The sequence below is a fragment of the Castor canadensis genome, chromosome 1 (genome assembly GCF_047511655.1).
Source record: "Castor canadensis chromosome 1, mCasCan1.hap1v2, whole genome shotgun sequence".
Taxonomy (NCBI): Eukaryota; Metazoa; Chordata; class Mammalia; order Rodentia; family Castoridae; genus Castor; species Castor canadensis.
In genome coordinates this window covers 132,884,080-132,899,530 of record NC_133386.1, presented here as the reverse complement: position 1 = coordinate 132,899,530, position 15,451 = coordinate 132,884,080, and the positions used below count along the sequence as shown (strand labels likewise).

Below are 15,451 nucleotides of genomic sequence, written 5' to 3'. Positions count from 1 at the left end.
CTGAGGGAAAGGCACCAGGAGTCTGGGATTAAAATAGCAGTCCTCACAGGGTGCTGGAAGCCAGGTTCGTGTCTTCATGCTTGAGCTTCCCATCCAGGGCAAGGCCCCGCTTCTCTCGATTGTTGGCCAGGAAGGGGGTCAGCGTGTAGACCTTGCAGAATGTTGAGCTGGGTGCCACTGTGTCACTGGGGACAAGGGAGCCAAGTGTGGAAATGTCCCTCCCCACAGCCAGTTCTAGCCCTCAGTCCCAACCCATCTAGGACATCTAGACTGGCTGTGCCTAAGGTAACCTCTGTCCCCAGATGCAGGGACCATGATCTAGCAGAGTACCCCAAAAGAGGAGCATCTACACCTCGCACAAACAGGATAACCCTGAGCTAGGAAATAGCATAATGCTAAGCAGTACATGCTACATAACAAACCACGAATGAAGCTACTGAACATCTACAAGCCCACCACCTGGGTTCTGCAATTAAACTTGACTGCCTTGATTACATATTGATCCATCATGGCATATTTAGACTGTTCAGTTTTTACTTGTTTTTGCTCTCTGTCTCCTTTCTCTTTCCAACAAGACAGCTGCATGCAGCAGACAGTGAGCTAGTCCTGGAGTTGACCTTGGCTGTGTGGCTATCTCCTGCTAGCACAATGAGCCTAGCAAGTCATACCTCATCCACATACCAGGCTGGTAGTAGTCCCAACTCTAGAGGGCTCCATGAGGAGTGCAAATAGCTCCCCTCCCAACTGTGTGGTACATCTTAGGACTCAGGGCCCCGCTCTGGAGACTGCACATCACTCTGGCTCTACATAACTTCACCACACTCCCAGCAGGAATCTCTGTCTGAAGGCTTTGGTTTTGTTTTTAATCAACAGTGGATTGGGAGATGTTAGGTCTAATCATCACATATTCACCTATAGGCCACTAAAAACTATCTCAAAGACCACACATCACATTTTAAAATGTTTTTAAGTCACAAAAAAATACAATTTTTAAGTCTAAAAATTAACATTGCAATTAGACACAATTCCACATATATGTGTAAAATAACTGAAGTGCAACTGCCAAAACAAATTATTTGCAGGGCTAAGAGAAAAACATGGGCATGTCTTCTACTGAGAGTACGCATTTCCTTCAGGTAACTGAAGGTGTTTCACTTGAGATCTCTCAGCTTATCTTCCAACAAGCCAGAGACAAAGTTCCACACTCAACCTTGGTAATGTTCCTCAAACCTAGGCTTTTTTTTTGGTTTTTCTATACTTACTGTCTACCCTCCCACACATAACCCCTTACAGCCAATGAGCTAAATCACTCCTTTATCAGAAATGGAAAACTGTTACTGCCTTGACCTTGGCTCTGAGGAAGTGTCTCCCTTCCACCAAGGTTTCTGGTACAGTGTAACTATTCTCTCTCCACAATTCCAGTTCCCTTTCACTTGTTAGCTCTTGCTTTGTCATTCTGGTTTTAGTGGACCTTATCCTTGACTGTAGTGTGCATTGCCTTGTAATTAATTCAGGTGGTTCTCGAAGGCTCTTTCACATCATTTACTCTGAGTGACAAGGAAGGCTGAGGCCTAGCCTGCTGCAGGAGAGGAGCTACCTGGGCCTGCGACTGAACCTAGAGCTTCTCTTTTTCCCACTCAGTCCCACATTCCAAGGCCCATGTGCACTTACTCAGCCTCCTCCAGGGCCACAGGGCACTTGTACTGCGCCGTGTTAAAGAGGCAGATGTCGGCATACTGGCGCACTGGGGATGGAGAAGGAAGCAGGCACATTGAGGATGCTCAGCCCCAGGAAATGGTCCGAGTCCACCCAAGGGGGAGCCCCCCAAACACCCATTCCCTTCCATAACCAAAGGCGATGTCTCTTCCAGAACAGCTTTGCCAAGGAAACCTGTGAGGAGAGGTGGTCTGAACAGTAAACCCATTGCCTGGCCATGAGCAGCCCAAGGAACCAGCTGAAAGTCCCCTCAAACTCTTAGGCTCAGGGCAGGCCCTGGACCTCAGAAGTTATTGGTGGTAGTTACCACATTCCTCCCCCGCTGCTGCAGGTACTGGGGTTTAAACTCAGGGCCTCACACTCACCAGGTAAGCACTTACCACTTGAGCCACACCCCATTCCCTTTTATTTTAGTTGTTCTTCAGATAGGATTCCATGCTTTTGCCCAGGCCAGATCTAGACTATGATCTTCCTACTTCTACTTCCTGAGTAGCTGAAATTACAGGTGTGAACCACTGCACCCATCTTATTACAGACTTTTTTTTTTTATGGACTACTTTACGAATTTGCATTTCATACTTGTGCAGGGGCCATGCTACCCTTCTCTGTATTGTTCCAATTTTATATATGTGCTGCCTATAGACTTTTAAAAGGGCAAGTCATCAGCTATCACAACCCTTGGGAGGGTTTCCTCTACCCACCCCCCAAGCTGACTCTTTCCCCACAGTACCCGAGATCTTGATCTTCTTCACAGTCTTGTTGGTGTTGTTGGTGACATGGACATTGACACTGATGGGTTCTCCATGGTAATAGATCTGAGGGCAGAAGAAGGGACAATGTAGACCAGAAAGACACCAATGTTCTAGGTAAAGAGGATGGAGAAAAGGTCCTTCTGGGCTTTCCCAAACCTTGCTTATTCTAACCTTGGCTCCAAGTTTGTGAGACACATCCCATTAATGGAAAGGTGGCACTCAAGCCACCAAGTATATTAGCTTTGGTTCCCTTATAGGATACTTGAAAGATAACGGAATTCGAAGGTGATTATCCCAGCATCGGTCCCGTCCTGGCCACCAGCAATAATGACAACAATAGAAATAGCAATAATGGCAGTAATGGTGTTGGGCAGGTTATATAAGCCTCAGTTTCCCCCTCTGTACAATGAGGGGTTAGATAAGGTGATGTCTTGAGTCCCTACAGGCTCTGGTGTTCTGGGATTTCAGATGCCAGAAGCTTTGAAAGAAGCAGAGGAAGGGGAGGAAGGCTGCTAAGCTCACTGAGGGAGCCAACTCTGAATCCCAACCTTATCTCGTCCCAAATACTTGCCTTCAGCTGCCCCCAGGAAGGAAGGGGTGCCCACATCTGAGGAGAGGCCCACCTGAGCTCACAGCTGGTATTAGTCAGCTGGCTCAGAGTCCCTGCCGTCTGTGGGCTTTGTTGGCCCATAGCTCAGGGCTACATAGGGTAAAGCAGGGCCCTGGCCCTGCTGTCCTCCTTGGGTTGGTCTTTACTACCTGGCCTGTAGCAGGCAGTTGGTGGGGTGAAGGAGAGATGACCAGGACTCCTCTGGAGAGTATGCTGCTCCTGTCTGAAGTCACCTGCACCACCTCAGGCCTATGACTGCCTCTGCCTCTCCTTAAGGCCCCAAAAGGGTTCCCCAAACAGAGGCCAGAAAAGAGGGGGATCTGAGGCCCAGGCCTGGGAGAGCAACCCCACTCTGCTGAGTCCCAACCTCCTACCTCCTTGTCCAGGGATGCCTCTAGATGCAACGGCTTGTCTGACATAAGGAACTGCCTGGTGGTCTCAGCTGTGGGCTGGGGGCCAGGCCTCTCTGGGGCATACTGAACCTTCCGGATGACCAAGCGCACAGAATTCCTAAAGGAAATGGGTAGGTGAAGATGGCCAGAGTCACCTGCCTCTATCCTCTTTCTCTGTAATCCCCACAGAGGATCCCCAGCCAACCACAGAGGATGGGCTAGACAAGGGGCCTTGTCACCACCTGGCCCAACTCTATTCTCTCCCACCCCCACTCTATCCCCAAGCTACTCCATAGCAGCATTTCACTTGGGTCTTGGTATCCAGCAGGATGGTAAGAAAGGAACTGTTTTCACCTCCTATCTCCTTAAGTCACCTGGTAGTGTAGGTTCCTTAAGGACAGAATTTTTTATTTAAATTTTTCACTGTTAAATTCCCAGCATCTATGACAGTGCCTGACAGATAAATATCCATTAAATGAAAATATAGAGAGGGGTTTGGAGCCTCATGAAGAAATAGGGGCTCAGCAGATAGATTCAGTGAGGGAATACAGGCCAGTGAAGGGGTACACTCAGTGAGGAGGTGGAGGCTCACAGATGAGAAGGGCACAGTGAAGGTGACAGGGTTCAGAGTACAAATAAGGACACACAAAGCTGGTGAGAGGATGAGGACTCCGTGAGGTCATCTCTGTGCCACACTAAGGATGCTGGCATCCCATTTCCACTCCCTGGAACCAGACAGCCAGGGTTATGCTCCTAGTTCTCCTCTTACTAACCATATGACCTTGAGCGAATTGGCCTCACTGTGCCTCAGTTTCTTCATCTGTAAAGTGGCACTTCCCTTTAAGGGTTGCTGTGAGGATTAACTTAATCCATACATGTCCACACTCTGAACATGTTACCTAGTAAGGCATTGAGAAATGATAGCTTCTCCATCATTACTACCAGTAAGTCCCCAGTGGGGGTGGGGTGAGGATGGTGGCTGTTAAAGTCGCTTCCTCTCCCTTGCTCTCTTCCACAACCCACAGAGCCCTTCCTTCCCTGCTGGTATCAGGTCTTAAGAGGAAAAGGAAAGGGGGACAGAAGCAAGAAAGAAGGGTCTCAACTTTCCCCACATGTGAGCTGCCCAGGCTGTAGATGAAATTGCCTGCAATACACCCTATAGCCACCAGGTGGAAAACTGCCACTGCCTGAAGGGGCATTGAGTTGGGCAGCCATGAAAAGTTAGGGCCAGCTGCTTCCAGCAACCAGCCTGCGCTCTGTCTACAGTGCCACAGGAGAGTCTGTCCCCTCTCTGAGACATGGCTAACCCCCTCACTTTGCCCTGGGTGGGTTCACTTTCTCCACTTCCCTCCCTTGTTCAGATGCCTCCACTGACATACAGGCTCCACTTTCTGCCAATGGCCTCCCAAGAGACCGATGGGGAAAAGGGGAGGGCCTGGAGACTTCCTGCTAAACATTGAACACATTCTTAATGTAGAGTTTTTCCGAAACTGAAAAGACTGCAGGTGGTTTGCAGGGGAAGAGATTAGACGGCGGTAGAGGGGTAAGGAGGAAAGTGCACAGTCGTGTAAAGGAGAAGATGCTGAGGCTGGACCCGGGGCACTGAGGCCATTCCCTCAAGCCCACCATGACATGACCTTCCAGACTTTCAGAGTGCCTTCTCAGAGCTCCAGAGCCAGGCTGGAGCATGCAGCTCCTCTGCACACACTCCAGGCGTCCTCCCAGTTCCTCTTAGGACTTGCCCTCCTGCCTCTCCTTCCCTTTCCACACCCAGTGCCCTGCACACCTTTTGTGGATCTTCTCCTCCAGGTTCTCGGCACAGAAGGCTTTGACTTCATAGTCCACACCACAGGCCTGTGGAGGAAGCACTGATAACCACAGGGGAGCAAGGGCTCCCTAACACAGGGCCAGCCCACCCTCTCATCTCACAAACCAGGGCTCTGGAAGGAACACCAAGATCCCACTGCCTGAGGGTACCTGAGTGTCGCTCCAAAGCCCTATGGCCCTCTGCAGATGCCTCCCCCACCAACCTTCCCACTGAGCTGCTCCTGAGGCCCCGCATCAACCATCCCAAACCACCCTGGCTATGCTCTACCCTTGAGAGTCCTGCTGCCTGGGTTTGGGTCCCCATCAAGAAATCACAACAGGCAGCATGACTGGAGAACCCTGGGTGCTGACCCTGTGCTGGGTGGCTTCAGTCTCCCCTATCCTCCAACAGCGTGAAGGGGTTCAGAGGCCTGGACACTAGTGGTGTTGCTCTTCTCTGAGCCTCAGGTGTGTCATCCCCCCACCCCCCACGCCATTCCCTGTACAAGGTTGCTGGGGGTTATGTGAGGGCAGGTGTAGGTCCTCAGAACATCTTGGTCCTATTGCAGCCAACACCATGACCAGTGAGAGTGACTCAGGAGAGCCTCTGATGTGGCATTGAATGGGAATGAGGCTGGCACAATCTGCAGCCTTGTCTAAACAGACTGGTTGTCAAAGGGGGTCAGCCAGGCCTAGGCCCAAGAAAGCTTCACAGGGAAGGTGGTCTTGGGTGTCCACCCTCTTCCCTGGGAACATAAGAGTCTGGGACCTACAGAGACACTCCCCCTAGGGTGACATACCTTCCCTGTGTCTTCAGGCCCTGGCTGCAAAGTCACAGAACATGGAAGGTTTGGTGGGATCTGTTTAGAAGACAGACAGAAAGAGTTGCTTGTCACATCCACCACTGTCACTCTTACACACTCATCAAATTAAAGCCCTTGAGGATAGGCTGTTTCTCCCCCTTTAGATCTAGAGACCAGTCTCCTCCAACAGACTAGAGTCTCTGAGGACAGGCCATGTCTCCCCTACCATACTAGGGGTCCCTGAAATAAGTTGTGCCTCCACCATTAGACCATGCCACACCGTGCCCCAAATAGACCCAGAGGCCTCACTGGTGAAACCAAAATTTTGAGTGTTCTTTATCTAAAAGATTTAGTCCAGCGCAGTCCTCATACCAACAGTTGAAAAAGAACTTTCCATGATGTCCACTGGGGTAGTAGAATAATGGCTCCCCAAAGACTCTCATGTCCTAATCCTCAAAACCTGTGACTATGTTCCCTTACATGACAAAAGGGTTTTGCATCTGTGATTACATTAAGGCTCTTTAGATGGAGAGAGTAGCCTGATTTATCCAGGTGGACCCAATGTAATTGCAAGGGTCAGAAAAAGAGGAAGCAGAGGGTGGGATGCGATGGTACACACCACTCAGAAGGCTGAGGTAGGATTATAAGTTTGGAAGCCAGCTGACATAGTGAGACCCTGTATCAAAAAAACCCCACAATAACAAAAAACCAAGAAGCAGAAAGCCAAAGAGTCCTTGCCAGAAGGGATGTGAGAAAGACTCAACACACACCATTACTGGCTTGAGGGTGGAGGAGGGGGCCACAAGCCAAGGAATGTGTGCGGCCTCCAAGGAATGTGAAGCTAGAAGAAGCAAGGCAACAAATTCTCCCCTAAAGCCTCAAGAAGGGAACAGTCTGCCAACACCTCGATTTTGGCCCCAAGAGACCCATTTTGGAGGTCTATTAGTGTGTTTACCACCACGCTTGTGGTCATTTATAGCAGCAACCATAGGAAACTCATACATGTACATGGGAAAGAGAATTCCACATGCCCGCTCCTGCCTCTGAAAGGGAGGGGGGTGCACTGACTCACAGAATCAGACAGTTTGAAATTCAGAATTTTGGAATCTGGGACCAGAAAGGTGTCAGGGTGGTAAAACCCACTATCTGCATCCCTTCTGATGAGTAGGGCTGAAGCTGAGTAAGTGGAGAGCCTGAAGGGAGACACATTGTAGTGTCCCAGGGACTCGATAGGGCTCCTTCCCTCTCTGAAGTCACTCTTGAGTCCCCCTTTCTCCCCTCCAGTGACATGGAGGCAGGAGGGTCTGAGGAGTAGCCCAGAGGGTGACATGCCCAGCAGTGGCCAGAGAAGAGACACTTACCAGGTAGGGTAAGTGACAGTGCCCAGGTCCCAACATACACTGGGGGTCTGAGTGACACAGAGCCACTGCACCACTGCCCTATGTGCCCTCCCTGGGTGCTTCCCAGAGGTGGTACTTCTGGAATATGCCCCAGGTGGGCTAGCTGGTGCCCTGACCTCAAAGGTGAAGGGGTAGGCATGCTCTCCCAGCTTCTTGATGAGGCGTTCCTGTAGCCGTGTCAGAGGCTTCTTGTCCTCAGGAGCTGGTGGGAAGGACTGTACATTGGCCACAAACAGGTCCTTGCGAAAAGTCAGGCCCAGGACATCCAGGTCTTCCCGGCCATAGCGGAAGGCACAGGTCAGCGTTACATAAACTGTGGGGAACAGGAGCACTGAGGAGTCTAGACGTGCCACACATAAGCACCCCAGAGCACTAGCCACAGCCCTGGGATTTGCCCCACTGGAGGCCACAGGCCTGGCTCAGGCTCCTGTAAGGAGGATGCACTATCTCTCTCGAGGGGCAGAGACTCTGTACTTGGGAAGGCAGCTGTGGTGCGGCCCCCTGCGAGGAGGTAGAAGCCGCCCACCAGGCAGTTCTGTCTTCCTCTGTTCAGTCCAGCCCGGGAGTATGAAGGGGCTCAGAGAATGGTTCAATAGGGTGGTGATGACTGAAGTAGGCTGGCAGGCTTGGACAGGTGGAGCAGGGAAATCCCAGGGGAGAAAAGCAAGTGCAAGGCCAAGCCCAGAAAGCAGGGAGCCTGGCCTAGCCCATCCCTGATCTTGCACAATCCCTTCACTGCCCCGGTTTCACCTTTCTGTCTGTAAATGAGACCCTAACTCCTGCCCTGCTGGAACCAGTCTTGCCATGGTCATGACATGTTGGTGAGGAAGTGCTTGGGACGTTGACCAGTTCTCCCCAAGTGGGTATTGGAAAGGGTTACCCCACACTGGGAGAGACCAGAGCTCCTCCAGCTGTAGAACTCACTGGGGCTTTCAGAGAACCAGTTGGGATGGACAAGGAGAAGCAGCAAGAGGAGCCAAGGTCTTGCCTGGGAGTCAGGGAGGCCCTGTACTGAGGTTGGTGGAGGAGGAGGCTCCTGGCATGCTCGGGGCTGGGGACCAGTTTACCTCTCCTCTCTTTGAGATACTCAGGATCCACCAGGACCACACCATCTAGGGGAGAAAAAGAGTGAGTGGGCTGCCCCAACTTGACCTCCCAAACTAGAATCCCAATGCCCATCTGGACCCAAACCCAAATTCAATCCAGCTATCTGCCCATCCAAAGCATCACAAGAGAGGTGGGAGGGCCAGTGCCCAGGAATGACACGCCCACCTCTTGGCTCATCTCCACCAAGCCCCACTTTCTGTACCAGAAACCAGCCAGCACACCCAGCTGTGGACCTGGGCAAGTTTCTTCTGTTTCTTCATCTGTTAATTAGGATATTAATCTGGCCAGGTATACCTTGGAATTCAGAAGTTTTGAAATGTAGAAAGGCAATATAGTACATGCACCATAGAGCACTGCCTTCTGCAGGATGTGTACCCTATCAAGCCACACACATACCTCTTTGGGGAAACACAACTATGGTCACGTGCCAGGTAACAATATTTCAAAGGACCACATAGATGATGTAACTTGGAAATATTGTATGGCCTGGCACTGGTGGCTCACACTTGTAACCCTAGTTACTTGGAAGGCTGAAATCAGAAGGATCAACATTTGAAGTCAACCCAGGCAAATAGTCCTCAAGACTCCATCTCTAAAGTAACCAGAGCAAAATGGACTGGAGGTGTGGCTCAAGTGGTAGAGTGCCTGCTTTGCAAGTGTGGAGCCCTGAGTTCAAACCAAAAAAAGATTATATGACCTAGCATCAGGCATGGTAGTGCATGTCGTAATCCCAGCACTCAGGAGGCTGGAGGATCACGAGTTTGAAGCCAGCACTGGTTACATATGGAGACCCTGTCTTGGGGGGAAAAATTATATCATCTAGTGACATTGTGATCACTGTATTCTGGCCAGAAAGCTAGGGCATAATCAGCCTTGCATGGGTTTAGGTCAGATTTGCCAATAAATGAACTCTATGTCAAACTTAAAAATAGTATTAGGTTTTCAGAGCTTTCTGGATTTGCGATCTGATTTTGACCTGTGAGAACAAGGGAGGAGTCTGTATCAATGTGCACATGTATAAAATGTGCCCCATGTGTAAAGTGCTTAGACAGAGGCAGGCACATGTGAGCACAATGGAGAGCATAGAATGTGCCTCGATGCCCCTCATGAGGCTTGACCTTGGGATTAGAGTGTTCAGCTGGCCACAAAGGATGTTTTCTTAACCTGACACCCCAGAGAGCCAGGAATACTGGCTGAGGGGTCACACCCTTGCCAGAGATGAGCATCCCAGCTCATCTCTGGTCAAACACTTCTCTCTCTCTCTCTTCTTCCGTTCTAAACCACAGCCACCCCACCCTGTGCTGCCCCCACAAGTGCTCAGGGAATCTCAGGCACTTTGAGTTAGTGCGTAGAGGTGTCCCAGGCCAACCATCCTGAGCAGATCCAGGGACAGCTGGTCAGGGTATGTCCAACCGTCCCCGGGGTCTGCCTATGCATCTTTGTTCCTTTTTTGGTAGACATCTCCTCTGTGCGTGGATTCGGGAGGCTAGTGAGAGAGGAGAGCCAAGTCTAAGGGTAAATGTCCCACTGACGCCAGGCATGATGGGTAATGAAGCATAGGGAGGACAGGCTCCGCTCAGCTACAGGACAATGTCATGGCAGACACAGTACTTCTCACTATGTCATGACATCAGCCCTGGACCTTCTGGGTCCTCAGGGACTAGAGGGACTGGTGGGGAGAGGAGGGCTGGCAGGAAGCAGGTGTTCTGAGGTGCTTACATGTATGATGGGAGCTAATTCCCTCTTGTCTTACCCCTTCTCCCAGCCTCTGCTGCTGTCCCTAAGAGGAAGATGGCTGGGTCTAACCCTGGCCTTGGAGAGCCCCTGATAACCACAGCTTAAACCTGACCATGGGCAAACACCCGGGATGTGTGCTCACTGTCTCTGAGAGGCCAGTTCAGAGAGAAGTATAAATGGCAGAAGGAAGCACAGATCTTCTAAAGACACCAAATACCATCCCCAGACAGGGCTGGAGAGGAAGAGTGGGGTTGTCCTGCCCCAGGTCACAAAGAGATGGGCCTGGAGTGGAGCACACGCTCCCATGTCTCCTGCCCAATACTGCAAATGTCTTCTGTGCTGAGCTGAAACTCACCACTGTGCTCTCCCTCCTCAGCTCTGGAACCATATGGGTCACTCCTGCCCCGTGGTCTCAGGGCAGCCCCCAGGGACACGGTGGAAGATGTCACCTTCTCTGGGATCATTTTCCAAGCAATACATCCCAGTGTCTTCACCTGGACTTGGCCTTGGGCAGTTTCCAGCTATTATCTTTGGATCATCTTGGTTTGTTCGTGTCCTTACAAATAAACTCTCTGGCCTCACTGTGCCGATTTGTAAAATGAGGTGATTCGGGACTTCCCTTCCCCAAGTAGTGATAGAAAAAGGCAATGGGACAAGGATCTTTTGACAAGAGCTGTGGTTCTGAACCAGCAGTGGTCGCTTGGCAAGCTGTCCTAACTGGGCTGCAGGACCCTCCTGGCATCTAGTAGGCAGAGCCCAAGGATGCTGCCTGACATCCTGCAATGCACGGGACAGACCCCCACCCAGAATTAGCCAAACTGAGATGTCAGGAGTGCGAAGAGTAAGAAACCCTGAATTTGCCCAAGACCTTGGGAGCTGACTTTAGCCATTCCCAGCCTCTAGCACCTTGTAGGTGTGAGATCAGCCCCCATTTGACAAAACCAAGAAGGTTTTTCCCTCCACCTCCACCCTTTGCCATCAGGAGACCGTGGAGCAAAGGAGTTGTTGAATCCCCCCGACACATACACTTCTGCCTACTATCTCTGTGACCTGAAGCAAGTCACCGAGCCTCTCTGTGCCTCATTCTCCTGTCTGAAAAGCAAGATAATCACGATAGCTGTCCCCCTGGTCGACTACATAGTAAGCCTGAAATAAGTGGTGGATACTGCTGTCATTGCCCTTATCTTGCACCATGGCCAGAACACCCTCCTTGTTCCTCATCACAATCCTGATGGCAATTTCCTCTGAGGGGCCTCGCTCGAATGGGGAAGGGGCTGCTCAGTAGGCAGTTGCTGACTGAGGCCATGTAGGCTGGAGCACCAAGCCCTCTGGAGACCAGGCTCTTCTCTGAGCCCTGGACCAGCAACCCCCTACCCCCAGCACTCACCCACAGGGTCCACGAGGTCGATGTGGTCCACAAAGTCCCGCTTTCCCAGGTAGACTGTGAGCTGAGGAGGAGAGGCACAGATGGCATTAGCAGCTGCGGGCTGGGAGGGCACAGGACTTACCTGGAGGAGACCTGGAGCTGCCTCTGAAAGCCCTAGATCTACCCCTGACCCTTACTGAAACCACACGAGGCTTGGCTCCCCAGCACAAGCCTAACACAACAAGAGCAAACCTCTGTAAAGTTTTAAAAGCACTTCTTCCTCCAAAACCCTATGAAGGAATTGCTACTGTTTCCATTTTACAGTGAGAACACTGAAGCCTAGGGAAATCTTCACACCAAGCACTACAGAGGGAGGAGTGACAGCAGCAAAGCAGGCCACTGAGCAGGAATGCTGGTCATCCCAAGGTGCTCTTTAGCTGCTCCTCCCTGCAGCCTGGCAGGGAGTCACTCATGTGAAGACTTGCTTTTTTGGGGCACTGAGGAATCAGGGAGCTACTTCCCTACTCAGGAGCCAGCCTGCAGGTAAAAACCACGAGCTAGAATTCCAGTGGCTTCAAGCTGAATCCAGAGCATCGTAGATCCTCCGTGCTCCCCAATGGTTCTGCCTTTGTGATATTTCTTAACTCTCCGCCCCCCCCTTTCCATTCCCCTGTCACCCTTGCCTGGACAACCATGTCAGCCAGCCCCTTAGTGCTTAGCAGCCTCACAGATATCAAGCTGTTCTCTCCTCCTTAACCTCCTTGGTTGTCTTAAAATGCAAATACAACCAATCAACTGTTAAAAACCCTTTAACAGTTCTGTGCCTAGAGGTAAGGAGGACAAGTGGGTTTCATTCTACAGAGGAAGTCAGATTGCTTAGTCAGAGGTACCTGGGGCCCTGGATGGAAAAGGAATCCAAGCTGGAATCCTGGCTCATCAGGAAAGGGTGAAAGGTGATTGGTGATTTCTGCTGTGGGCACCAAGTGGAGTGTGGAAACACACATGGTGCTCTTTGCCAAACCAGGCCACACGGGCTCCTAAGCCCAGCCACAGGACTCCTATGACCCCGCTCTGAGGCCACCCCAGCCTTCATCTCCACTGCCTTTGCTTCTTCTTAGCACTCAGACTCTACTGCCTGGGATGCCCCCACTTCCTCTGATTTATGTTCCTGCCTAGAAGGCCCCTTTTCACCTTGCTTTGCCTAGAAACTCATCCCTGCTAGAGGAAGTCGTGCTTGACCACCCAGCCCCTTGGTATTACTATATCTTACACTTGGCACTTTATGTGGAAATGATTGATCTTTACCTGCCCCCTCCTCCGCAAAAAAATCTGGCTGTGAGTGCTGTGCCTGACTCATCTCAGTACACCCTACCCAGTCCCCATGGACCAGCCCAGACCTGGCACAGGATTATGCCAGTAATATCCTTTTGCTGAACTGAAAGCAAAACAGGGTGGAGCATAAGGCCTGTGCAGAGAAAGTAAGGGGCACAGGCCCTGGCAGTCACTCTGGATAGTGAGGTGACACTGGGGGGGGGTCACTTCCCCAATGGCCCTTGCTGATAGGCTTGTAATCTATTTGTCACACTCACATTTAGGTCTCTACAAGAAGCCACTGCTTTCCAACTAGAATTTGGGCTCCCTGAAGTCCAGACAGAAAGTTACCAGAGGGAGCCCCTCCCTGTTGGATGGAGACTCCTGAGGACAGAGCTGTGTTGCCCTCAGATGGGAAGAGGTGGCTGGTCCTCCCCCATGTGGCTGTACCTTTCCCTAGAGATGCTGTTTCCTCTACTGGCCCACAAGAGTCTGGGCTCAGGGAGGAGACTGAATGAAGTCCCCCACTCACCTTTCCATTTGGGCTTGCCTTCTTGAACACCCTGTGGAGAGAAAGAGAGGTGAGGCTAGAGTTAGGGCATCCTGCCCAAGAAGGCTCCTGCAGGCCACCCTGTGGCCAAGCCATAGACAGGGTCCTGGAGTGATGGGCAAGCTGGAACAGAGCCCAGTATAACCAGCTCTTTCTTACCTTCTCCACGGATAACTCCACTAGGCCGCCATTCTCACCATTAACCATTAACCCTCCCGATACACACCGCCCTCTGTAGCCTGTTCTTCACACAGTAGGTTAAGGGAGTCTCAAAATGTTTGTGCCAAGAAAAAGCCTCAAGTGCCCGCAAGGTCCTTATGATCCGGCCCTGCCTTTGCCCAGTGTCACTTGCTGTGACCCCTGAGACTCTCCAGCCTCACTGCTGTTCCTCAAACCCACCTGGGTGGTTTCTGCCTCAGGGCCTTTGCTCTAGCAGCCCCAGCCCACACCACCCTCCTGGGATGCTCTCCCAAGACAGCGGCTTGCCGAACACCATGCTTTATTTGATGCTTCAACCCATGCCCACCTGACTCCCAATCCTTTTGCTCTACTCTTCCTTTACCCACAGCACTCACCACTGCCTAACCTGCTATGTGCTTTGTTTGTTTATTTCATGCCTGGGCTGTCTCCTCTGGTAGCATGCCAGCTCCACCAGGAGAGGGTCTTTGTCTCTCCTGTCCACTGACGCATCACAAACCCTCATAATGGCATACCAATAAATATGTGATACCAATGGCAGGTGGCAGCACTCAATAAATACCAGTTGAGCTGGTGAATGGATGAATCAGTGAAGGAATCAACTCCCCTGCTTGACTGAGACACACAAGCACAGGAAAGGAGGGGACGTGCCTGTGGTCACACAGCAGAACACTGGACAGGGAGTCAGGCAGCAATGTAGTCCCCAACTCCTGAAAAGTGCTGCTTGCCTTCCACAGCACCTCCTGTCCTATCACTCAGCTGTAACTGGGAACTTGAGGTCCCCTTCCCTATCCACTGTCATCCAGCCCAGAATTTGTCAGAGTAATTGTTGGGAGGGAGAGAAGAAAAGTGAAAGACCCAGAAATGAAGAAGGTATTGAAAGAGAAGGGAGGGAAAGAGAGGGAAGAGGAGAGAAAGAGAAGGGGAGGAGAGGACAGGAGAGGAGAGGAGAAGGACACAGGTGTAAAAATAAAAGATGAAAAAAGAGAGAGAGAAACAGTCAGAAACAGAGAGAACTGGAACACACATGGAAAGTTGAAACAGGCCCACACGAGGCTGACAGAGATGTGTGCCCCCAAATCCTTCTCCAGAAGCAGGAGGTCTGCAGGCAACCTGGTGAAACTAACATGTCCTGAAACAGCCAATCCTCTGAGAAGGTGAGTGGAGTTGTGACTCTGTGCAGTCTCCGTAGCCCTAGCCCTGCTCCCCATTCTCACTTCTGGGGTCCCCAGGGACCACGGATGGGTCTGAGCATTGCTTGCAAAGAAGACCTTGGCACAGCAGCCCCCTCTCCCCCCCGCCACCCCCCACCTCCCCAGGGGCCCTGGGCTTTTCTCCTCATCATCAATATTTATCAGTGTTGAGAGTGTGAAGATGCCACAGTTGGCTGGGGTGTGATAATTGCTAAAGTGAGAGAAAACACAGATCACACAGTCTGAAGCAGCAGCTCCAAGCTGGGCTCAGGCTTGCAGGAGAGACCAGAGAAGTGGCATAGACACAGACCCCAGCAACTTCCAAACCTCCAGCCCTCCAGAGCCCAGACTCTGTGAGAAAGAGAGGCCACAAATGCCCGAGAGCACAGATAACTGAGTCAGGAAAAGTCACTTCAGTGGCTGCTAGGAAAGACAAGAGGAACCCAGGAGTGTCTGAGCCAGGCTGGGAGGTGCAGTATTGAAAAAGAGAGGGATGGAAAGAGAGACTAA

The 15,451-nt window shown here is 51.3% G+C and overlaps 1 protein-coding gene and 1 non-coding gene across 7 annotated transcripts in view; both read right to left on the bottom strand.

Annotated features, from left to right (window-relative positions):
* Arrb1 (arrestin beta 1) overlaps positions 1 to 15,451 on the bottom strand; it is a 76,461-nt gene that overhangs the window by 14,044 nt on the left and 46,966 nt on the right. For all 6 annotated transcript variants that reach the window (XM_020155492.2, XM_020155486.2, XM_020155501.2 and 3 more), the window contains exons 2-11: positions 13,533 to 13,563; positions 11,711 to 11,771; positions 8,547 to 8,591; positions 7,596 to 7,792; positions 6,077 to 6,136; positions 5,257 to 5,324; positions 3,453 to 3,588; positions 2,447 to 2,531; positions 1,672 to 1,744; positions 48 to 185 (exon numbers count right to left, since the gene is read on the bottom strand). In XM_020155492.2, coding sequence (XP_020011081.1) covers positions 48 to 185; positions 1,672 to 1,744; positions 2,447 to 2,531; positions 3,453 to 3,588; positions 5,257 to 5,324; positions 6,077 to 6,136; positions 7,596 to 7,792; positions 8,547 to 8,591; positions 11,711 to 11,771; positions 13,533 to 13,563 — 894 coding nt within the window. The remainder of the gene's footprint in view (positions 1 to 47; positions 186 to 1,671; positions 1,745 to 2,446; positions 2,532 to 3,452; positions 3,589 to 5,256; positions 5,325 to 6,076; positions 6,137 to 7,595; positions 7,793 to 8,546; positions 8,592 to 11,710; positions 11,772 to 13,532; positions 13,564 to 15,451) is intronic.
* Positions 2,259 to 2,360, bottom strand: LOC141416305 (U6 spliceosomal RNA). The gene has a single exon (XR_012441071.1). It is a non-coding gene; the product is annotated as a U6 spliceosomal RNA (small nuclear RNA).